The 22,689-nt window shown below is 36.6% G+C and overlaps 5 protein-coding genes across 10 annotated transcripts; 1 reads left to right on the top strand and 4 right to left on the bottom strand.

The window, feature by feature from the left end:
* Positions 1–3: 3 nt before the first annotated feature.
* Positions 4–7,244, top strand: LOC109149699 (glycerophosphodiester phosphodiesterase GDPD6). Of its 2 annotated transcripts, XM_019297627.1 has the most exons (9): positions 4–404; positions 1,313–1,491; positions 1,585–1,768; positions 1,837–1,911; positions 2,022–2,131; positions 2,236–2,454; positions 2,552–2,707; positions 2,779–3,039; positions 7,233–7,244. In XM_019297627.1, exons 1-8 carry the CDS (start codon positions 389–391, stop codon positions 3,016–3,018), a joined length of 1,179 nt encoding a protein of 392 aa, XP_019153172.1. In that variant the 5' UTR covers positions 4–388; the 3' UTR covers positions 3,019–3,039; positions 7,233–7,244. The 2 variants fall into 2 exon arrangements, with proteins under 2 accessions (XP_019153172.1, XP_019153171.1); XM_019297626.1 differs by lacking the exon at positions 7,233–7,244 and having other exon boundaries at positions 2,779–3,225.
* Positions 3,149–6,399, bottom strand: LOC109149698 (replication protein A 70 kDa DNA-binding subunit B). Its single transcript, XM_019297625.1, has 12 exons — positions 6,154–6,399; positions 5,703–5,849; positions 5,455–5,610; positions 5,128–5,305; positions 4,765–5,035; positions 4,571–4,673; positions 4,362–4,486; positions 4,192–4,270; positions 3,974–4,118; positions 3,719–3,879; positions 3,512–3,632; positions 3,149–3,423 (listed from the first exon to the last, which is right to left on the bottom strand). The coding sequence occupies exons 1-12, from the start codon at positions 6,279–6,281 to the stop codon at positions 3,223–3,225; spliced, it is 1,815 nt and encodes a 604-aa protein (XP_019153170.1). The 5' UTR covers positions 6,282–6,399; the 3' UTR covers positions 3,149–3,222.
* Positions 7,233–9,131, bottom strand: LOC109149701. The gene is made up of 3 exons (XM_019297628.1): positions 8,929–9,131; positions 7,738–8,421; positions 7,233–7,536 (listed from the first exon to the last, which is right to left on the bottom strand). The coding sequence occupies exons 2-3, from the start codon at positions 8,145–8,147 to the stop codon at positions 7,329–7,331; spliced, it is 618 nt and encodes a 205-aa protein (XP_019153173.1). The 5' UTR covers positions 8,148–8,421; positions 8,929–9,131; the 3' UTR covers positions 7,233–7,328.
* Positions 9,132–9,441: 310 nt separating this feature from the next.
* LOC109149848 lies at positions 9,442–13,463 on the bottom strand. Of its 5 annotated transcripts, none has more exons than XM_019297864.1 (4): positions 12,228–13,463; positions 11,697–12,182; positions 10,672–11,099; positions 9,442–10,356 (listed from the first exon to the last, which is right to left on the bottom strand). In XM_019297864.1, the coding sequence occupies exons 1-4, from the start codon at positions 12,586–12,588 to the stop codon at positions 9,808–9,810; spliced, it is 1,824 nt and encodes a 607-aa protein (XP_019153409.1). In that variant the 5' UTR covers positions 12,589–13,463; the 3' UTR covers positions 9,442–9,807. The 5 variants fall into 5 exon arrangements, with proteins under 5 accessions (XP_019153409.1, XP_019153408.1, XP_019153405.1 ...); XM_019297863.1 differs by having other exon boundaries at positions 11,697–12,215; positions 12,246–13,463; XM_019297860.1 differs by having other exon boundaries at positions 11,697–12,767; positions 12,992–13,463.
* Positions 13,464–15,420: 1,957 nt separating this feature from the next.
* LOC109149631 (ATP synthase subunit gamma, mitochondrial-like) lies at positions 15,421–19,120 on the bottom strand. The gene is made up of 9 exons (XM_019297507.1): positions 18,868–19,120; positions 18,461–18,504; positions 18,187–18,339; positions 17,541–17,654; positions 17,328–17,455; positions 16,811–16,933; positions 16,571–16,690; positions 16,291–16,412; positions 15,421–15,885 (listed from the first exon to the last, which is right to left on the bottom strand). Exons 1-9 carry the CDS (start codon positions 18,957–18,959, stop codon positions 15,816–15,818), a joined length of 966 nt encoding a protein of 321 aa, XP_019153052.1. The 5' UTR covers positions 18,960–19,120; the 3' UTR covers positions 15,421–15,815.
* Positions 19,121–22,689: the final 3,569 nt, after the last annotated feature.

The raw sequence follows: 22,689 nt of genomic DNA, 5'->3' as shown, positions 1-22,689 counted from the left end.
AGCTGCAAATAGAGATGATATATTGATATCAATAATTCAATCTCAACTTGAAAAAAATAAAAAATAAACTAAAAAGGAAAAGATAATGCATATGTGGTTTATGTATTGATATACTTAAATCTTAAAATATCCGAAAAAAATCTTATCTTTGAATGACTTTGAGTCTCCCAAGATCAGGAGTTTGTTATTTACTGACCTGTGACGCCGGTGATAGTTAGATTTATATAGTACTAAACAAATTTGAAATAAAGAATATTCCTGGAACTACATGGGATCCGCAGCTACTAAAGCGGGAACACAACTGCATATTTCACTGTGATTCTCTTCTCCTTCATTAATTAAAAAGGAGAGGAAAAGGCCTTCACTACAACAGAAAGGTTCAATCTTTATGGCGGCGTTTCAGAGTGAGCTTTCATACCCACATCACAATTCTAAATTATTTTTCTTCTTTTTATTGTATTAATTAATTTTGTTTCTGAATCACTTGCATTTCGGTGAAATTCTTAAGGTTTTGGTGATAAGTGTTTGATAATTAGATGTTTGTTTTCAGCTGAGTTTTACTGTGTATTGATCCCTCTATGCATACTCAATTGGATGGCTCTTTTCAGTTGATAGCAGAACACTTTTGCTTGTTTTCTGGAATGGGAATGAATGTTCTTGAGCATAAAGATTAAAGAATGCATTTATTTTGGATAAAAGACTGCATTGTTGATTTCTGTCCTGGTTTTGATATAAGAATGTCTTTTATGTTGTTGGTAAAAGTACAAGAATGTTGTTGTGATCATAGTGCCAAATCATCATTTTTTTAAGGATGTGAAAACCTGTAGTCACTGTTCGAGGGTGTGTACTGGCCCACTTTGTGACCTTAGATGACAAAGAATCTTTAAGGAGGTAAACTAGCTTAGGTGGTTGCGTAATTATCTAACCAACTTGATTGGGGTTGCTTTAAAAAAAACATCATGGTGTGCACTGGCCCACTTTGTGACCTTAGATGGCAAAGAATCTTTTAAGGAGGTAAACCAGCCTAGGTGGCTGCGTAACTATCTAACCAACTTGGTTGGGTTGCTCCCAAAAAACATCATATTCACATGAAACAACATAGTTTCCAATGCTATCTTTGATGTGATCAAACTGTAAAAACATCATATGCACATTAAGCATGTGTCTTCTGGTGTTTTAATGAAGCTAAAGTGTTTTAGTATACTTTTGTATATACTTGTGCTTAGATTTACAAGAAATACTGAAAATAATGTATTGTATGTAATTTTTATATTAGAATGACATAGTTTCTTGTTCTCATTGCATATGGCAGGTCTTGCCCGCTTTGTTCTTCTGTTACTATTTGTTGGGTGCTCTGCCAGGCCTCTCTACCCACTTCCTAGCAGGAGAAACGACCGAAATAAACATCCTTTACAAACCTTTCGCCCATATAACATTGCTCATCGGGGTTCAAATGGAGAAATTCCTGAAGAAACTGCTGCTGCATACATGGTAAAAACTAAAAAGCAATAGAATTTTAGCTAATTCAAAGGAACTGTTAGTTGTTCATCTATTCTGTGTCCCTGAAACTTAAGTCTCTTGCAGAGGGCTATCGAAGAAGGTGCTGACTTCATTGAAACAGATATTTTAGCAACAAAAGACGGTGTTCTAATATGCCATCACGACGTGAAACTCGATGACACAACTGATATTGCCAAGCATAAGGAGTTTGCAGATCGAAAGAGGAGCTATGAGGTTCAGGGGGTGAACATGACAGGCTATTTCACTGGTATTTATTGAATCTACACTTTATAATCTTGAAAGCTGCAACCTTTATAGGAATTTCATCATATGCAGTTGATTTCACACTGAAGGAATTGCAGACCCTCGGGACAATACAAAGATATTCGTTCCGAGATCAACAATATAATGGTTAGTACTATACACTTCTACCATTCCCTTCCCTGTTAACTCGAGCATGAAAGATGGTTATTCTTGTATGCTGCTATAATTCTTTCCCTATATCCTCGAATACCATGCAGGACAGTTTCCTATCATTACTTTCGAGGAGTACCTCTCGATTGCACTTGATGCCCCTAGAGTTGTTGGAATATACCCAGAAATTAAAAACCCGGTTTTTGTTAATCAACATGTGAGTTCTTCATTCCTTCTTGCTGCATTTAATGTATAAGAAAAATGGGTTTTGGAAGAAAATGCATAATTTGCAGGCAAACTAACCTTAGAGCTTTCCGACAGGTTAAATGGCCAGGTGGTAAGAAGTTTGAAGACAAGTTTGTTGAGACGCTGAGAAAGTATGGATACGAAGGTTCTTATATGTCGAAACAATGGCTGAAACAGCCTGCATTCATTCAGTCTTTCGCCCCGACATCTCTTATTTATATATCTAATATAACTGACCTGCCTAAGGTCTTTCTGATTGATGATGTCACAATATTAACAGAAGACACAAATCAGGTATAGAACTATAGATACAGAAACTTTATTCACTCGTCTTTGGAACTCTCATGTAGAGCTGAAGTTTAACCCTTTTGATAAATATGTATAATGCCAGACATATTCAGAAATCACTTCAGACAAATACCTTAACTTCATCAAGGACTATGTGGTCGGGATTGGGCCATGGAAGGATACCGTAGTTTCTGTGTCGAACAACTACCTCCAGCCGCCTACTGATCTTGTTGCCCGAGCACATGCCCTTAACCTGCAGGTATCCCAACTTTCTTTATGTTAAAAGTGCTAAAATTTGAGGTATGAACCTTAATTTACATTGCAACCCAGGTTCACCCATACACGTTTCGAAATGAGCACAAATTCTTGCACTTCAACTTCAGCCAAGATCCATACAAAGAGTTCGATTTCTGGATAAACCAGATTGGCGTGGATGGACTGTTCACGGACTTCCCAGGCAGTGTTCGCCAGTTTCAGGAGTGGACTAACCCACTGTCAGTAGGAGATAAGGGAGCATCTGGACTACTAGATAGAATTGCCTCAATGATCTTAAAGTCCAAACACACATAAGACTTAGGACTTCGAATTGCAGTTCTTGAACAATTACAGTTTTAAAGAATCTGCCTTTTTTCCAGTTTTATTTAGCATTGTTTAATGGATAGGAATAGGATTGGACTGCAAAATGCAAATCTAACAGATCTGATCAGCAAAGGAACCAATAATCTAGATTTAGTGAAAGAAAATACTCTGATTGTTTTAATTTACAAAAGCCAGTTATACACAGATGTTCATCTTAGCCATTTCTTCCAGAAAGTATCTGGATTCAGCTGCAAAATCAACTGGAGCCGCCGCTCTGACTGTTATCCTTTGCCTCTTTTCGTTATTGTACTCTTGAGGGGTAACGCTGACCCGGAAAAGATAAGGAACCCATGTTGCTTCCTTCAATTTCATTTGGTAAGCACTACTATCTCCATCCTAGCCAAAAAAAATGACAGAAATTTCATTAGCAATTGCAGAATATACTAGCCTTAGGGTGTTTTGGTCAAGAATGCAATTTGTTTACCTGAGATCTCAGCCTGTCAAGCTCATCTGCAGAGCATCCAATTATTTTTTCTGCTTGTTCATTGAAGACAGAGAGCCAAGCCTCGCCACTTGTATCAGACACCCTCATGGCAACTATATATCTGGTGTTTGGAACACACAGGGTAAAGTTAGAGTTTTGAAAACATGTATGGCAAGAGATCGGTTTATCAATTTAGAAGTTAGAAACCTCAAGCTACAATCTGTGTCATTCTTCTGGCAACCTTCACACCAGTACCCAGATCCAATGGCCTCAGTCACTTTCTTGTTACACGTTTTACACGCTCTATACCACATCGCTTGTTCAGGTTTAATGAAGCTAATATTTGCCTTTATACTGAAAAACACAGGCTGCAAGCAAAGTGGTTCCAATTTAGAGGAATAATAATAAACAAGAGTCTCAGGAAATCATACTAGGTTATGTCCCAAAGATTTGGGAGGATACCTTGTCCTCACCCAGGTTTGGGTTACTGGTTATATGAAGTAGGGATACTCTATCCGAGTACATGGACCACAATACGCCTTTGGCAGAGGAGCTCAAACCAGAGCCAACCGAAGTCAATGAGGTTTCTTTCCCTTCACAATCATACCTGCAAAAAATAAAGATGAACAGACTTGCAAAAAGAAGTAGAAATTAAGACATCTTATGGAGAATATCTATACCAAGATCTCAATTTCTTGGCTTCAGGCATATCCGGGTTCACCAGTACAGTACTTCTAGTAATTGCAGATAAAGATAAACCTGTAACAAGAAGTTTTAGAGCATTATCAAAAAAAGGTTTGATTTTTAGACTGGCAACTTGGCAAGCCATGAATCACGAGAAATAAACTACCTTGGAAATCTCCAACTTTAACTGATCTGATTGCAACTACTGGAGATTTATCAGCCATATCTAGAAGCTCTTGACCTACATTGGTGGCTAGATCACTCCAAAGAGACACCACAACAGTCTTTTTCCTGAAAGGTTATGTCACATGTTCCCGGGTCAATATTGCAAAGGAAGCAAGAATTAAAACCGAAAGTGTTAAAAAGGAATCATACGTTTCATCTGCAATGGTTATGTCACGCTTTGGAATCATCTCATTGTTACTCTTCCTCCTGATACTCATTGTAGAAGATACATTTTGAACCACGCCAATAACATCTACAAGACACCACAGTAAAGCATGTTCATAAAAAAGGAGCGAGAGGAATGAGTGGAAACAAAATTGATGGAAAAGGCAAAATCTTCTCACCAACTAGCTCCCGACCATTTACATATGAACCCAGTTCATCAATTGCAACAAAATTGAATTTTGTTTCAGGAACAAAAGCAGCTTCATTTATAGCCTCTTCTACCTCAGAGTTCTCATTCAGGGTCATTTCGTAATCATTTTGCACTGTCTTGAACTGCTTGTTAGCAACTCTCAAAGTTCCCTTTGAAATGTAATAAACCTTCCCCAATTCAAACTTGTCATAAAACTTCCTCGCAGCCTGGTTGAACATTGTGGCCTGTATTTCTGTGCCCTGTATGTAACCAGGCTGATTAGTTTATTACACAGCTACTAATAAAATACTAAATTCAATAAGACCTTTAAGATTACTAGAATGTCACTTACATCCTGATCTGCTAATTCAACATTGAAGACACAGCCTTCTCCCCTAGCATTCTTGTAAAACCGCATGTTTCCTTTGCTAGTTACACGAACCTTTATGGTCCAGATTCCTTGATAAGGATTCAAGGAAACAAGTGGATGAATTCTCCGGGTCATTGCCAGTCTGGCAGGTGGCACAATGCTGGTATCAATCAACATCAACAACATTAGAACATGTTATAAGCAAAGTAGCAAAATCCTAACCTACCTAATGCAAAACTTTAAAAAAATTAGAATTATAATCTTTCTAAAAGTCACAATCACGAGGAAAACAAAGATAAGAAAACCTACTTTCCATTCTGTTCATGTACAATTTGAGCAGCTGATTTGGCTACAAATTCTTGCTTTGGCCTCAATACTATCCCATTCTCTTCAGTTTTCACACCTGTCTTGTACTCTGCCTCAAGCGGAGAAGATACAGCATCACATTTTGTCACAATCAGGTACCTAAAAACGAAATTAACTCAATAAGCAAATTCTAAGCCTTCAAAAATAAACACAAAATAACTTTTCGTAACATAAGTTTCAAAGATTCTAACTTTTCATTCTTCATTGGGATGTCATTAAGAGTATAATCAAGAATCCGAACTAGACCCAGATTCTGAATAGAACCAGAGATGACTTCAGATGATAAGCTGGATTGTAGAATTGCCTTAAGCTTCATCTTCCCATCATTAGCTGTGAACCTACAAGTAATCAAAGATTTTCTTATAATTTAACCATAGCCACTACATTTTGCAAATCTAACAACTTTGAACTCATTCTTTGTATAATCTTCAAAGCACAGATTCACATAGCATGTTGAAGAGTGTGCTCAACAAAGATTTCGTTTCTACATTCGTGCCTACTCAGGAAAACAAAACCAACAATAAAACAAACCTATGGGTCTGACTGAACATGTTGAAATAAGCAAAAATCACATTTTTGGATAAATAAACTTATCAGAGTGAAGCTCAACGCGAGAGAAAATCATACAATAAAGAAACTCACATGTATCGGTTCCCAGCTTGTTTGAGATCTACTACTTGAACAATTAACTCCGGGAGGTCCGACCCAGAATCCGGCGACGGGTTTGCTAGTATGGCCGATATCGCATCTGGAGTCACCGATCTTTCCATCTCTTCTTGATTTTTTTAGAACCCTCAATGCCGAAAACTCGAGCAATGTCAAGTGTGAAGACTCTGAGGGGAAGAACCAGAGAGAATATCTCAAGATTGCTCTTTTTATTTTAAGGTTTTGGAGTTTGAAATGATACTGTTACGGCGGGAAATTTCGTCAGTTTTTGAGGGAAATTATTTGCAGGTGAGATTGGGCGCCAATTGGGAACTTTTGCTGCTGTGGGCTTCGCAGTTCGCACGATGTTTTGAAACTTTCTTTTTTTCCTTTGTTAATTCTTACCTATACTATCCATAGTTAAAATTGGTAAGCCCAATTAGTCTAATAATTTAAACAATAGACCCAGTGGATCAATGTTATGAAGGATCAAACTGATCATATCTAATAACCAGTTCGAGTGACCATGCACTCTTGTCCTTTAAAATAGGTCAGGAGTTCGAACCTCCTCTCGTATGTAAAAATTAATTTGACCAGCATTTTACCTCTTAATTAGGTCGGACCGGTGCAAACGAAGATTAGTTTGAATATGATACGGACTTAGATGTCTCTTACAGTTAGGACATGCTAAGGACACCACGTGGTCTGACAAAAAAAAAACTCACCATATCTAATAAGGAAATTCGTCAATTGTTATACAATGGACCGAGTTCATCTTGCATTGCGACCTTAATCCAAAAATTATATGTCTGCAGTTAATTGTTTATGTGTCTGTAAATAAACTAAAGACAAATAAACGATTAAGTGCAAGTACATAATATATTTATACATGCACGTAATTTTAAGGTTATTATGGTATTATTACTTGAAAGTTGAAAGTTGTCCCTGTTGTTTCACATTCTTAAAACTAGTAAAAATCCCAGTAAAGTGGTCTTCACCATATAATATATTCCTGCTATTCCAGATAACCAATGTACAGGATAGTATGTTTATGTTTGTCTTCTAATAATAAGGAGCACTTCTGAACCTTGTAATGTAATGTTTCACCAATTACAGAGTTTTGTGTTTAGCACTTGACACGGTAAACAAAAACCTGTTTAGGTGAACTCTCTCTACTTCCTAAGAACAGAAGTGCAACAGGAGAACCAAGAAAACCAAGTTGTTTGCGCTGGCTGTGCCTCCGCTTCTTGGTTCTCTGACTCTGACGATTTTAATGGCTCCTTCTCCTGGATTGGCTGTGTTTCTGACATTGGCCGCTGCTCTTGGCTTAATCCACAACCAATGCAATCTGGACTGTCTTTATCTCCTTGTCCTGTCAATCTTCATTTCATTCAAACTGATTAATCATGTTCTCATTCAGAGGCTATGAGGGGGGGAAAGATAAAAAGATTCTACAATGATGCAGAGAAGTTCATATTATATGCACATTCTACAGACAGAGCATGAAGTTGCATCACTCAAAGTAGGCAGGTGAATCTGTTTAATGATATGAGGTGGAAGGAACTAAACACAACTACTTACATTGGGAATGCAAATGATTTTTCACTGGCCATACTGTCTGCAGAGTCATGAGAAATGTGCACCACAGCATTGGATTTTTGGTTATTTTGATCTTCGTTTTCCCTTACGACCCCTTCCCAGGTATCATGCTTTCCTACCTCATGACCTTTTCCATCAGTTACCACTTCATTTCCCGCAAACTGGGTAGGAATGGGATTGCTTGCAGGGCTGGGCACAGAATCTACACCAGGTGAGCCTAGTTCTTCCCAAAGGAATTCATCCCTGGTAAAGCTCCTTCCTATTTGGATACTGAATAATGACTCATTGGAGGTCATGCTCCATTCTGCACGATTTGTAGGCGTATCTAGAGCAAACACAGAGGATGGAATCCTATACGGTGCATCTTTAGAACTCTCCGTTGTTGATTCCATAATGAATAAATTTCTGGAGCTTGAGCTAGGAGAATCAAGGAAACTCTTGACTGTGACTGGGAATGAACTACTACATCATTAGATGATTAATTAAAATCACAAAGCCGGGAGAAGAACTATAAGAGAATTGAAGAATTCAACTACTCATTCAAGGGACAATGAGAAGGCGTCTGCAAATTTCCACTGTTCAGATCTCATGCCGAGGTTGGTGTGGTTACTTAGCTGTACCCAATCCATTCATTTTCACTTGGTAAAACCTTACATTAACTGGCACCTTTGATAAAATGAAGAAATATACAACATTAGTATGCTAAAGTATAATTCCATTATGCAGTCTTATTCAGATATGCATAATCTCAGCCTCAAGAAAAAGCCACATTTAGCTTCTATCATTGCCAGAATGAGCAGTATTACCAATCATAATCTAGGCATCTTAGCATAATTTACATTCACATTACAACAAGAACTATCATAGGATCGTTTGATTATTTAATTAAGCAAACATAAACGAGCTTAAACTGAGCATATCGATGAACATTTGATATTTTGGTAGCACAGAAATGTCATTTAGTTTAAATAGCTTATAAATTTTATGCTTCTACTTAATCACCATAGTTCTGTTGACATATCACACAGGAAATTATTGCTTTACAGAAATGGATTCCATAATCAATTGGGCACAAAGCTCAACCTAAATTTTGATAGAGAAATAGCAAATCTTCAATTATAAAGGAGAAAAAGCATCGGACCTAGAAGAAAGGAAAATGAAAGAGTCGCATACCGAAGAATGATTGTGGAAAGGAGCGAAGAGAACCGGGCAGCCGGCACATGCAAAAATGGCGTGAAAATTCACCGGGCAAACCCTCCTCTTCGCCGGCCGCGCATTGCTCAGCGGCGATTGTCCGATGAGAGTGGTTTGGATGAAATCCAATCACGGCCACCGTGCGAAAAAACAAAATCGATAAAAAAAAATTACCAAAAGCGATCCCGGAAAGCCCGAAATACTTGCTCTGCATAACCGAAATAGGCGCGCTTTTATTTCTCTCTCCTCTTTGAAATATTGACATTTTTTTTCTCTTTTAAATCAAAATCTATTTGTACCCAACACTAAACAATTAAACATTTTAAAATAATTTTTGCACTTTTGAAACTCTAGTTATATTCGTGGTTCAGACTTAATTTATGAATTTTATGTGTAATCATCTTTAACACGTAAATCAGGAATAAAGTGACAATTTTTGTCTATGAGCGATCAAATAAACCATCTTATTAAGTGACAGAAATAGTGTCAAAGGACTAAAATTATCATTTTGTGCATAACTTGAGGGTTAAAGATGGTCGTGCATATAACTCAATGACTAAGTTTGTACTACAAACTGAAAGAAAACTCGCAACCACTACTCGAAGTTGTGCACGGGACAAAAAACCGCGCAAGAGATGGAAACCGCAATAGAAAGACTCAGTATGACAAGTTAAACTTCTATACCTTTTTCTTTTCTGTGTTCATTTTCTGGTTTAGCTAATGTCAATGTTCATTGTTCATCAAGGTAAAACAATGCTTTCTGAGCACTAAAAACTGCAGGATTGCCTTTCCTAACTTTCTCAACAATCTGCTCTATCAAAAGCTTTTCCACTTCATCGCGATCCTCGTTCTCATCAATCAGCGTACCATTATGAAACTGATATAGATCATGATCACGAGGCTGCACAAGTTCCTGAGAGGCTGCACAAGTTCCTGACGTTGGATCTTCCCGGCCCCTGATGCCATCTCGTCTTCTTCTGACTCAATTATTTTCGAGAGTTCATCATAACCGTCATTGTATGCATCAAGAGCCTCTCCCGCTAAATTCATGACCACACAGTCGACTTCATCTCTAGTGACCGGACTCCCTTGAGCAGAAGAAGACCCTGCCTCGCTGTTAGAGAATTCTCGGCAAGAATTAGTGAGCACTACTTCCATGTAGCGAGCCTTCCTCTGGAGATTTTCAACTTCTGTCTCGAGCTCCCTGTTGCGTTCTTCCAGCTGTGAATTAATGACCTCGTATAGCCGCAAACTTAGTTCTCTAGGTGAGACACTGTAGTTAGCAGAGTAAGGAGTGGGGTTGGTACTTTCATCCCGATCTGCATAATTTAGGGGTTCCGTTCTATCAAAGACATCATCATCCCGTAACTCCCCCTCTGCTAAATCTGGAATGAAGTCCGGGTCAAGCTGTGAAGTTTTCGATAAACTCGGTGAGTCACTTCCCAAATAGAAAAACAAAATAAGGAAAATAAAGATGGAGAAACAACTGTTCCGTTTCCTAAATAAATATCACGCCCTTTTCCAGAAACACACTGGAGAAGAGAGAACATATGAGTTTATAAGGCCATGGGTTAGACTAGCTAATTGGCTGGATTCAATCTTTGGTTTGGCCCATGTGCATTATAGCCCAATTAAGTGACCCTAGTCCAATCTTAATTTATACCAGTGGTCTCTACTTTTAGTATCAAAAGTCAGTTTTTATTTACCAAAAAATGTTCTTACCTCAACTAGTTCTGTTAATTTCCCCGCCAATTTAGTTGAAGTCATACTTTGTTCTAGTCTCTCCAGTTCTGCCTCGAGCTCTGCTTCAATTTGACTCCTAGATTCCTCCTCTTCTGTGTGCGGGCTGTGATATTCTTCAACACAATATTCTGAACTGTCGTTCAGATTCTGTTGAGGAGCAAGTGAATACAAGGCCTCATTGGTAGAAACATCAATTCGCGTATATTCTGACTCGTAGTCCTCCGTGGCAAGTTCTTTCACGGTTAATGAATCCTTCATTTCAAGTTCGTCTTGTAGATCTTGAACCAAATTATCTTTCTGCTTCAATATGTTATTCAATTCGTCTCTTTCCTTCTTATATAACAAGAAAGAAATGAAAAAGCCAACCGATGCCCCGAGAGAGAGAAGAAAGGCTTCATCAGATGACCCTGAATCACACAGAAAGTTAATCCACGAGCTAAAACCACATGAAGCACAACAAATTCACATTGTGCGAATAAGCTAATGCTATAAAGGAAATAAGAACATAATACTATGCAACCAAATTCTTGTTTAAGATGTATCAGCATCCATGGTTGAAAAAATCGCTAGGCGCTCCTCGGGCGTTTTGGCGCCTAGGCGGCCCGTGTATTTTTTTATTTTTTAAAAATTTGTTTAAAATGCTTCAAGTTTTTAAGACTTGATAATTATAAACTATTTGATACTTTAATAGTTAATACTAAAATATTAAATATTAACCTAAAAAAATCTAGAGTTTGAACAATTCAGGGTAATTTTACTCAAAACGATGTCGTTTTGAGGGAAATAACCTATTTAAAAAAGAAGATAACAATAGCTAATCGGCTGACTAGGCGGCCTAGTCGGTTCCTAGGAGGCCTAGGCGGCCTAAACCACCGATTATGGTGATACGCTAGGGGGCAGGGTCAGTGCCTAGGCGGGATTTTTGCAACACTGCCAGCATCCCCGCCCCCATACACAACTGTTGAAGCAGCACACAAAAATTAATCATTTTCTGAAGTTACTACCTTTGGACCGACGGTGTTTACTGTGTGTGCTTCTGCTGGAATTGCAACATATCCTGCCTTGATCCTTTTTACTAGCACTGGCTTTTCTCTGGACTTCCGAGGGCTCAACATTTGGTAGTTTAGGAACTCCGGATATACTTGTCTCCCCTTGTGGAATAACACTCTTTTGCAGTTTATCCAGCTCAGTTCTAACCGGCATACCAAAAGAATCACCGCTATTTCTGCTAATAATTACACTTCCATCAGTAACCAGAAATGCCCTTGGTGTTGGTTGTAAAGGAACAGAACCGAAAATATACTCCCGTTCTATTTGTTCCGAGGAAAACTGAGCCACTGGACTTTCAAGAAAAATTGAAGGATTCAAGATATGTCTAGTAGTTTTTCTACTTCTAAGACGGTGTCTCCTGCTGGGAAGACCATGAGGAAATCCCATTTGTATTGTATTAGGGTGAACCGATAAATCATCTACAACCTCATTGATGTCACCACCTACCCAAGCTCCTTCCCGGCACTCTTGAACTTTTTTGTCACACTTGGACCCAACTAAGGAATTTGAACAAGAAGACGCATTATCAGAACTATGAGGATAATCCAATATCCCCAGATTCCCGATGAATAAACCATTTGTAGAAGCCACTTCAGCCACAGTATCTTCGCGGCCCAATTCCCTTGCCCTAGACACATCTTCAGCTGAACCCTTTCTCAACATCATTCCTGGGGAAGTACAATCCTTATCCAGGGCTTGATGAATATTCGGCAATGAATTGTGTTTCGAAATTCTAGGACTCCGATGAGGAGAATCCCCAGAATTCGCTTTACCCTTCAACAGATCTTTCCAGTGCTGAGCAAAATAGACAGCACCAGCAGCAACGGCTGCAATCCAAGCATCCATTTCAATCCAACCACTAATAACCTAGGTTCCAAATTAAATGCATTCCTCTTTTGAACAATCAGAATATCTAATTAATGCCAGAGAATCTGAGTCCTTAAATTATCAATACCAACATCAGATCAATGCAGTAAAATGTCTCCAATCAGTCATAGGCAATCTTTTCTCTTAATTTTTTTTTCCTGAACACAAAATGGAACTCCTGTCAACCCTAGAAACTCCAGATAAGTAGATAACAGCAAACTCAATCGGTGAAAATAACCCAGTAACCAAACAGTAGCAATTACTATTTTACTACACTCCAAAAACTATAATAATACGAACCCATTTCCGACAAAATTCTCCATCAAAGAAACAGCATAGAATGCATTACAGCAAATTGATAAAAGACTGTTCTTGAAATTACCTAATCCGGAGCCACAATGAGCTGCAATACCGGCAAGGCGGCAATACCCACCAACTGAAATGAGCAGTTCTCACCAGAAACCTTTGCCAACCAAGCCGCAGATTTGATGTATGAATGCCACCATGAACAAAGACTGGATGGCTATAACCAACAGTAAAACAAAGAAAAAAAAAAAAAGAAACGTGATATATGGATTTGGGGCTAGTGAAAACCGGAGAAAAACGCTCACCCTTTCTCAGTCACGAGTAGGTGAAGAAAAAGAGCGAATGTCATGGTGCCAGTGCGAATTCAAAGGCCCAAAGATTCCATTGTGGTGGAGTTGCAGGTGCATCTGTTGAAATTTTGCACCCAGCTTTGGAAGAAAAATAAATAAATAAAAAATCTATCTTTCGAGGCTGTTTAGCACTCTTGTTATCTATATGGAGCGGCGGATAATTTTAGGGGAATACAGACAAAGAAAAAACGTTTTCTCTTCTTTCTTGTGTCAACCTTGACTCACCTTGATTATATATGGAGTAAAGAAAATGTTTGACATATGAGGTTGGGCCACTTTAAATACTTTCCTAACCCAAGAGCTCTCACATCCCCAAAGTATTTAGAATGATAAAAATTACGGTGAATTTTTAGACTTTGATATCTTTTTTTAAATGTTATCTGTAATTTTTAGATTTTGATTTCTTCTTTCAAATATTATCTAAATCATTGAGTTTAATCGTATGAACTAATATAAATACTTTGATGATACGAGTGAATGATATGACACATTTTATTTATTTTTTTAATTTAATCAAATAGGTATATTAATTACGAAAACCTTAATGGAAATATTAAGAGAGGTTAAAAATGATTGATTGGATATCGTATGGTCAAGGAGTATTATTGAGAGTTGCTTGAGTTTTGACCTCCCGTTGATTTAAAAAAAAAAAAAAAAAAAAAAAAGTGTATTTATGTTTTTTTCTTTTCCAACTATTAAAAGGTGGATTATAATTGTTAATTTTGCACAAGTAAAAACATTTTAAAGAAATTTATAAGATGCCAACTCTTCAAAATATGGACTATTACTAATAATAATGTGCATTTTAAACACGCGTGAAGATTTGTGTCTAATATTAAAACCGTAATTATATTACACTTGTTAAAGAAAAAGAAAAATATTGATTAATAAAAATAATTTTAAAATATTATTTTAACCCATCCAATTTATGTGTAAAACCTCTATATTTGGAAGAAAAAAAAAAACAATTTGGTAAATACCCTAAATTAACGATTACCATATTATTTATATTTATATTATTATGGTGACATGAACTTACAGGTGGCATTTGTAATATAACGATTACCATATTATTTATATTTATATTATTTGGTAAACAATTTATTATGCCAGCCCATCGTATATTTGTTGATGCGGCCGTTTTTCAGGACTCGAGCGAAGCTAGTTTTGGAATGGTCATCCTGAATAACAATGGCTCTTATGTTGCGGCGAAATGTGGTCCTCTTCGATGCTTGAATAATGTCCATCTCGCAGAAGCTATTGCGGTCAAGGAGGCTCGATCCTGGGCTAAGGAGAGACATATGCAGCGAGTGATTATTTATTCGGATTGTCAGTTGGTATGTAACCTACTAAACGGTTCATTGCAAGATTTTTCTTTTGCAGGTTGTATTCTTAGTGAATGTCGAGAGTTAAAACGACACTTTGAAGTAGTGTCTATTCGGTATATTGCTAGGTCAATGAATAAGGCTGCTCATGCGTTGGCTAGGGCGTCTCGTTCTTTTACTGATCCCATTAGTTGGGTTTCTTTCATACCAGATTGTATTGCTCTTTTGATTTAACAAAAGTCTAGTTCGGTGGTTTTAAAAAAAAAATATAAATCAAATATGTGAGTCAATCATTTAGAAATACATTTAATATAGATGATTAATAAATTATAAATATGGTTAATTAATTAGATTTTCAATGTCATATTTAATTTGCTTCTATATAATTCTAAGTTGGACTCGTTTGTGAGAGTTGTTTATTGATATACTCGATTTGAGTCAGTCAGCTATGACAACCTAACATGATTTATCTTTTTGTAGTATTTTATCGACTAGGGTCATAAAATAAATTACTGGATTTTACCCAAAATGCACCTTGGCTGCATATTTTTCATAAATCAAACTTTTAATTTTCTTAATAAAATGTAATGTTTAATCATAAACTACAAACGAATGAAGATAAGAAAATGTAATGTACAACATTTGATATTCGATATACAAATCTATTAACACAAAAGTTACATATACAAATCAAGAATATATTATGGATTCACTCATTCACACATAATGTTTGTAGGGAAAAAAAAACATGTGACGCTTTTATTATATATATAAAAATAAGGTATGAAATTTTGTACGCAAGAACGAATATTAAAGGCAATATACTAGTTAATGATTGAAAGTAACATTAAACAAGTGCTAAATAAATTTAGTTTGCTTGCACGTGATCTTTACTTTCTGGTTTGTTGGTTGAACATCATCATAAAAAAAATGTGGTATACTAAACAACTAAAATTTGGTTGCTCTTTTGACAAGCCAACCAATGTTTTTAGCACCTATCAACTTGAATTGTTATGAATAATAAAAGTACTGGAAGAACTATTTGATATAAAGTTCAATAATAAATATTAGAAACTGAAAAATGTCTTTATAAAAAGTGCATCACCTAGAAAAGGATCTAAACCGTTAAAATCAATAAATTATTAACCAGCAAAACTGTTGAATAAGCTGTTGAACAACCACTACCAGTGTAGCAGCCAAAGGTTCACAGCAGTAGAAAGTGCAATCAGCCCTCCAGTGCTGATGCCCCAGAGATGATCTCTGTCAGTTCAGTAGTGATGGATGCTTGACGGGTTCTGTGCAAAAAGAGGGGAAAAGAAAAAAAAAAAAGAAAAAAAAAAAGAATAAATGTTGATCAATTTCCCTAGCAAGAGCAAGAAAGCATGCTCAAACACTCAGATACTATATCAATACAAAAGTTTGCCAAAGCTATTGGTCTTGAGTCGTGCTCGAGTTTGACTACAAGGACTTGGCTCGATTACGCCCCTAGTCCAAGTGGTTATGAAATGGATATCATAGTTTCATCATGTGGGCTAGTAGAGCAAGAAACCTATGTATCAACATGCATCTACTTGGTTTAAGGATAAGGTTTATATTCCATCTTTAAGTCCCAGCTACCAGGGTTAGGATACTCCCTACTATAGGACTACTCATAAATGGGTAAATTCTATTTGCCAGAGAGAGAGAGAGAAAGAGAGAACCTGTTGTAGGTAAGTGTGAGCCGATCAAGCATTTCACCAGCATTTCTGCTGGAACTGTCCATGGCAGACATTCTTGCTCCTTGCTCACTACAAGCATTCTCTAGTACAGAATTGAACATAATCTGGAAAAGAAACCATGTCATTGGCTAACAACTTCATGCTCTAAAGTTTGAACTAGTACTTTGTATAATGTATTCTATATTCAACTGGGAATATATCTTGGTAGCAACATTTTCCATTCACTCACAACCAGTCCAAATATAAGAGTAGGAGAACGTACACATGAAAATTGGAATTCAGAGAGATTCTGAAGGATTTCTGATTTTGACTCAGCACCTTCAATTTCATAAGAATCCAAATCCCCAAGCTTCCCTCCAGATTCAGATTCTTTCTCCACAACCTACAATATTAGACCACAAGTGATTAACATCTAGGACAGAAGCATTCATGATGCAGACTAATTTAGGGTGCTGGGAAGCATAGAATTTTTGTTATTGAAGAGTTGGTCTAATGCATTCACCTCTGGGGATAATACAGTAGCCATTGTTGGCACAAATGAGACAACAGAGTGAAACTTGTTGAAAACAATTCTCAGAGCATCAAATTCAACATTTTTCAAGATGTCATCCGCGAGCACAGACACCTGTAAAGGCATAAAAGAAATATAATAGGTGTAGGGAAAGACAAAATTAAATCTCACACAGTCTGAAGTTGCTTCCAAAATGGTTGAAGGCTTTCAATATTCTCTTTCTTCAGTTAACAAGTAGTATATTATTTTCCAAATAAGTTTTCACTATCTGTCAACTGGTGAAGGTTCAAAGTGACAATTTTCAGGCCACCCCTTTCTTCTGGTGAAACAAAGACCATGACTAGGTTTTGAAGCTGTTTTTATCAGTACATTATCAAAATTAGATCTAAGAGCAAGTCAAACGGTAAGCAGGAAGGTGTGGTTGTGTAGCAATAAATAGGAAAATGAACTGTGGATAGCAGACTTCTTTGATGAATTTCACATGTGACCGTTTTGTAAAAAGGAAAACCTGTGTATAGTTGAGTGGATTCTTCTGCAACTCAGTCATGATCAATTCAATGTCGTTCTTTGAATCTCGAACCAGCTGAGCCTTTGCCTTTTCTCCAAGAATAACATACTTGTTCTCCTTTTCAGGACCTTGAAATTGTATAATATTTTGGATAAACATAAACATAATTTGTATATTCAACAATGAAAAGCATAAGAGTAATTTTGCAGTTACCAGAATTCAACTTGTGAATATTCCTGCTTGTCTTGACAGCTGTAGAATTAATTCCACCACAAAGACCTTTGTCTGAAGAAATAGTCACAATGACATTCTTCTTCACATCGACACCTAATAGGATACCAGAAAAAAATCAAGGCAACGACAGAGGAAAACAGAAGTTGGCCAAACATTTAACAAATATGCACATATCCAATAGAACGCTTAAGCACCATAATAAGAGCTCAAAAGGCAAAATGAGAATCAGTATAACCCAACAAGATCATCATGCCTTGTCACTGCAGCAGCTTTACAGAAAGGTAAAAGAATGCAATGGACTATTTCTTCACAAACCCATTCTCAGGACCCTACGTTTCCTTGACACAAATTCATCTTCCCCAGGAGTTCTAGACAAATGCATCTAAAGGAAAAACAATACTTATTCAATTGATTCTTTAAATTTTTTTTTTTCCTATAACATAGACTAATCAATGAACATGACTACAAAATTTCCTTTCTATGGAATAGAATGAATTGGAGGGAATAGAATGAAAGGACATAAAACTCTATACCAATGTGACGAGAGAGTGCAGATAAAACCAATTTATAAATCCTGCCTTAAATAAGGGTTCAAATTGCAGAGATACTGAAGATTTAGACTTACTTGGAGTGTCACCAAGGAGAGCAGTGAACGGCTGCCAGAGACCACGTGAATTTTCAGCTCTAGTTTGAATTGCTCGGAGCTTGGAAGCTGCAACCATCTTCATGGCCTTAGTAATTTTTTGAATGTTTCTAACACTCTTCATGCGGTTTCTCACTGCACCAATCCATTCACCAATATAAATAGTTCTTCCAGAAAATGCATACAGAAATACTGTCAAACAATTAAGCATAACAGTTGACAAATGAAGCAAAAGAAAATTAAAGATCAAACAGACCAACTTGAGTTGAAATATAGCGAACTCCTGATGATCCTATCTCCCTGCACATAGAAAACCAGATAAATCAGCTCTCACCTCAATCTACTAACTTAAACAGCACCAGTTTCATGCACACAACGAGTTCGATCATATGCACCCAGAAGACCATCACTTTAGACAGATCCATGTCCACAGTGTATATATACACTAATATAATCCAGATCACATGTGTGATTATAATTTATTATCAAGCACAAAATAGCTCCCAAAACTTTCAAAAATTAAACAGTGTTTCAACATAGAAAAACAGCCATCAAAATCAAAAACCACAAATACTAAAGACCTCATCACGTCAAACAGAAACAAAACAAAATCCAAAAAAATAAAAAATAAAAAATAAAAAATCAGGGAATAAGAAATCGTACTCGGAAGGAGAAAATGATGGACGTAGAACATTGAGATTATTTGGATGCATTACGGGAGTGGCGACTTGACGCCTCAGAGCAGCCATGGCCATTCTGATTGGATTTGATAGTTTCGAATCTCTCTCTGTACGGTTCGCTCAGGCAGGATTTGTTAGATGGTATCAGTATGTGATTAACTGCCCAATTCAATTCAATGCATTTTATTATGCATTCTCCGATAATAAATCAACGGAGTACTTTTCAATATTTCGCCAATTTCGGTGCCAACATTCATTTTTTAAGTATAGTTTTTGTGCTCCTGGGGTGGTCTAGGACTCTAGGGGATAAAATACAAATTTTTGTACCAGTCGAATTAGTTTATGAACTATTGCACATAAATAGTCACCCTCTCTACTAATAATAATTGCCAGTTTCTCATCATTCAAATCAAATTTTACATTAATTTGTTTAATAATATGATTTTTTACATTAGTTTGTTTAACAATATGATTATTTGATTAACTTATACTCTATAATATTTATTTTTAATAACAATTTTAATATTTTAGGTATTTGTAAATTGTAAATACCTATTAATGTATAAAAGGTTACATATTTATATGTTGACAAGTGATTCATTCATGCATGAGTGATTTGATTCAATAGTTGTGAGTGTCATTAAGAGTGAATTCAATAATGCAAGAGTTACTTGCAGGGCCGGTTTTTAGATTTTTGTGGCCAATAAATAAATAAGGTCTTACCAAAATTAAAATCTTTAAAACTAATACCATAATTTTATTATCAAAATATATAACACAAAAAAAAATTATATGTGCATCGCACGCGCATTACACGCACACTGCACGGATAATTTGGCAATTATTTGCTCGAATTCAAGCAAGGATAACATAAATAAACATAATTGATACAACTCATTTCATCAATTGCACTATATAATAGTGTGCACAAGGTTCACTAGACCGCGCACCTGGTCTCAGGGACGGAGAAACGGAAGAGAGATGGAAACCATGGACGGAGAAACGGAAGAGAGATGGAAACCAGGGACGGAGAAACGGAAGAGAGATAGAAACCAGGGACAGAGAAACGGAAGAGAGATGGAAACCATGAAACCAGGGACGGATGGACATGGTATATAAAGGGGGCCTTGCCCCCTAAAGAAGACTGCTAATGAGGTGAGTATCTAGGCTTTGGTCACTTTTTTTTTTTTTTTTTGGGGTCTCAAACAAATCCTATTACATGGTTACCTAGAGCGTTGTTTAGAGGATTTTTCTCTTTGAAAGTTGGATGTTGAAAAGAGTTGCAACTTTTGCAGGCAAAAAATTTGGCAGAAGTAGTTGGTGCAGGAATGGGAGGCTCATTACAAGGACGTATGAAGAGTATTTTTCGCGGTTGAAAATTTTTGGCAAGTTCACAAAAAGGAATCTTGGATTGGACATTTTCCTCTTTAGAATAACAGTTTTACTCCTATCGAGCCAAGGTGTAGGGGCCTTAGGCTTGAGAAAATTTCGTCATTTGTGGGCAAAAATAACAGTTTTACGTTTCTTTTAGTCTCTCTCCTCCTCCTCCTCCTCTTCCCTCCTTTACAGTTGAATAAATTTATATTATTAAACTGTTTACTAGCCGGAACTGCACTTATTATGCAAATTGATGGCGCAACTGAATCCTGGCTGTGTACATATACATAATGCTTCTGATGGCTTTTGATAATTCCCTTTCCCTTTACAATAGGAGTTGTTATTGTTGAAAGGAAAATGTTATAGCGTGTGAATTCCTCTTCTGCAGGGCCGGTTTTTAGATTTTTGTGGCCCTGTTCGAGTAAATAAATAAGGCCCTACCAAAATTAAAATCTTTAAAACTAATATCATAATTTTATTATCAAAATATATAACACAAAAAAATTATTCGTGCATCGCACGCACATTGCACGTACACTGCACGGATAATTGGGCAATTATTTGCTTGAATTCAAGCAATGATAACATAAAGAAACATAATCGATACAACCCATTTCATCAATTGCACTATATAATATTCGTTGTTATAATTTAAAGATTATAACAAATCTTTTTCGTGCAACGCACAAGTAAAAATAGACATATTATGGAATAATAATAATAGTGTGCACAAGGTTCACTAGACCTCAAAGTTAAAATATAATAAATACATGTTCCTACCATTTTTTTTTTAGAGTAAATACCCAAAATGGTCCATCGACTATAGCTAAATTCACAATTTGGTCCTCAACTTTCAATTTCACCCAATTAAGTCCTTAACTTTGTAATTTTAACACAATTTGGTCCTCTGTCTATTTGACCGTTTGTTGACTGTGATTTTTGAGGATATATATGTAATTTCATGGTCCATCGTCGGTTTTTTAAGGTTCCGGTTGCATTTCTAGACCGCACTGTTACATTTGAATCCACTATCGAAAGCAATCTACCAAACCCGGTCACCTTCTTCATCCCCCCTTTGGATTCAATGTAGTTGAATTCGTACCAAAGCGAAGAAGACGACGTGTTTCCGAACCGGTGCAACGTCATCCTGGAGGCCTCCACGTGCTCCGACGAGAGCTGAAGGTTCTTCTAGAGATCGTCGATCACGGTCAACAAACGGTCAATTAGATGGAGGACCAAATCGTGTCAAAATTGCAAACTTAATGACTTAATTGGGTGAAATTGAAAGTTGAGGATCAATTTGTGAATTTAGCTATAGTCGAGGGACCATTTTGAGTATTTACTCATTTTTTTATAAAGCCTTTTAAGTTTAATTAAAAAATTTTAATTTTTATTTCCAAACTAACTACGTAAAAATAAAATATTGAGCTTCTAAAATTTAGGACCCCTCTAAAATTTGGGGCCCTGTGCGGTAGCCCAGCTTGCACAGTCCAAAATCCGGGCCTGGTTACTTGCGCACATTACATGATATTGTTTTAATAACAAAAAATTACATGATATTGTTGCAAAATATAAAATGTGTTCTCATGCATGCAAATATAGTATAACACATATATTATCCAGTCCTCTCTCTCTCTCTCTCTCTCTATATATATATATATATATATATATATATATATATGAATATCATGATGCATGGTAAGAAGTTGAACGAGGTTTATTATGAAACTAAATCAATACACATTAGTATGAGCACTACAATAAAAGTGTACTAACATATCCAATGTTTTTAGATAAGTAATAATGTGTGGTTCGATGGATGTATTGTTACTTTTTGTAAGAAAAGTATTAAATTATGAGTCAAAAGTTTGGGAGTAGAACCTCGTGGCGGATCTGTTAGCAAAACATGCATTGACTTAGGACGGGGAATGGAGAAGTTGAATCAATAGGTGGGTGAGGTGCTTAAGGTGTTCATTAACGACCTTTTTAAAGTTCATTGGGTGGGATGATTTTGCGAGTTTGGTATAGTGGGTGATCCCCTCATTTAGATAGAAAAAAATGACAATAACATATGTGATAAATACACTTCTATGTGCAAATACATGTGGGTAACATGGCCAGGTCATAGTAAGATCCTAATCCAGTGTGCTTGTTGGTTAATTAAAGCCCTAAGCTCGAGTAATGATGTAAGGTCAGAGAATCTCGAGCTATAGTGTAGTAGGTGATGATGTTAACAAATTCTCATTTTATAACTTTAAATTAATGCGGTATTTATAGGGGTTCGAATGAGGCACATGACATGCATCCGACATGTGTATCACGTGTCGCGCATGTAATCAGCTATCTCAAAAACAACAATGTAAGATCCACGTGTTAAAATATTATTGATCATCCGTACACCAAGTGATGTCGGTTTAAAGTCAATAAT

The sequence above is a fragment of the Ipomoea nil genome, unplaced genomic scaffold, assembly GCF_001879475.1.
Source record: "Ipomoea nil cultivar Tokyo-kokei standard unplaced genomic scaffold, Asagao_1.1 scaffold2159, whole genome shotgun sequence".
Lineage (NCBI taxonomy): Eukaryota > Viridiplantae > Streptophyta > Magnoliopsida > Solanales > Convolvulaceae > Ipomoea > Ipomoea nil.
The sequence above is the reverse complement of the archived record's forward strand: the minus strand, read 5'-3'. Positions and strand labels throughout refer to the sequence as shown.

Bases quoted from the DNA above. Each gene is read 5' to 3' on its own strand.
- LOC109149699 (XM_019297627.1), top strand. The intron at 2,132-2,235 runs GTGAGTTCTTCA...GCTTTCCGACAG, and splicing joins CGGTTTTTGTTAATCAACAT to GTTAAATGGCCAGGTGGTAA. The intron at 2,455-2,551 runs GTATAGAACTAT...GTATAATGCCAG, and splicing joins TAACAGAAGACACAAATCAG to ACATATTCAGAAATCACTTC.
- LOC109149698 (XM_019297625.1), bottom strand. From the start codon at position 6,281: ATGGAAAGATCGGTGACTCCAGATGCGATATCGGCCATACTAGCAAAC. The intron at 5,611-5,702 runs GTTAGAATCTTT...TTTCGTTTTTAG, and splicing joins ATCCCAATGAAGAATGAAAA to GTACCTGATTGTGACAAAAT. The intron at 5,306-5,454 runs GTAGGTTTTCTT...GATTGATACCAG, and splicing joins GTACATGAACAGAATGGAAA to CATTGTGCCACCTGCCAGAC.
- LOC109149701 (XM_019297628.1), bottom strand. From the start codon at position 8,147: ATGGAATCAACAACGGAGAGTTCTAAAGATGCACCGTATAGGATTCCA. The intron at 7,537-7,737 runs GTAAGTAGTTGT...AATGAAATGAAG, and splicing joins AAATCATTTGCATTCCCAAT to ATTGACAGGACAAGGAGATA.
- LOC109149848 (XM_019297859.1), bottom strand. From the start codon at position 12,588: ATGGATGCTTGGATTGCAGCCGTTGCTGCTGGTGCTGTCTATTTTGCT. The intron at 11,100-11,696 runs GTAGTAACTTCA...TGTGTGATTCAG, and splicing joins TAAACACCGTCGGTCCAAAG to GGTCATCTGATGAAGCCTTT. The intron at 10,357-10,671 runs GTAAGAACATTT...AAAACTTCACAG, and splicing joins AATTAACAGAACTAGTTGAG to CTTGACCCGGACTTCATTCC.
- LOC109149631 (XM_019297507.1), bottom strand. From the start codon at position 18,959: ATGGCCATGGCTGCTCTGAGGCGTCAAGTCGCCACTCCCGTAATGCAT. The intron at 17,456-17,540 runs GTAACTGCAAAA...TACAATTTCAAG, and splicing joins TATTCACAAGTTGAATTCTG to GTCCTGAAAAGGAGAACAAG. The intron at 15,886-16,290 runs GTTCTCTCTTTC...CTTTTTGCACAG, and splicing joins CTCACACTTACCTACAACAG to AACCCGTCAAGCATCCATCA.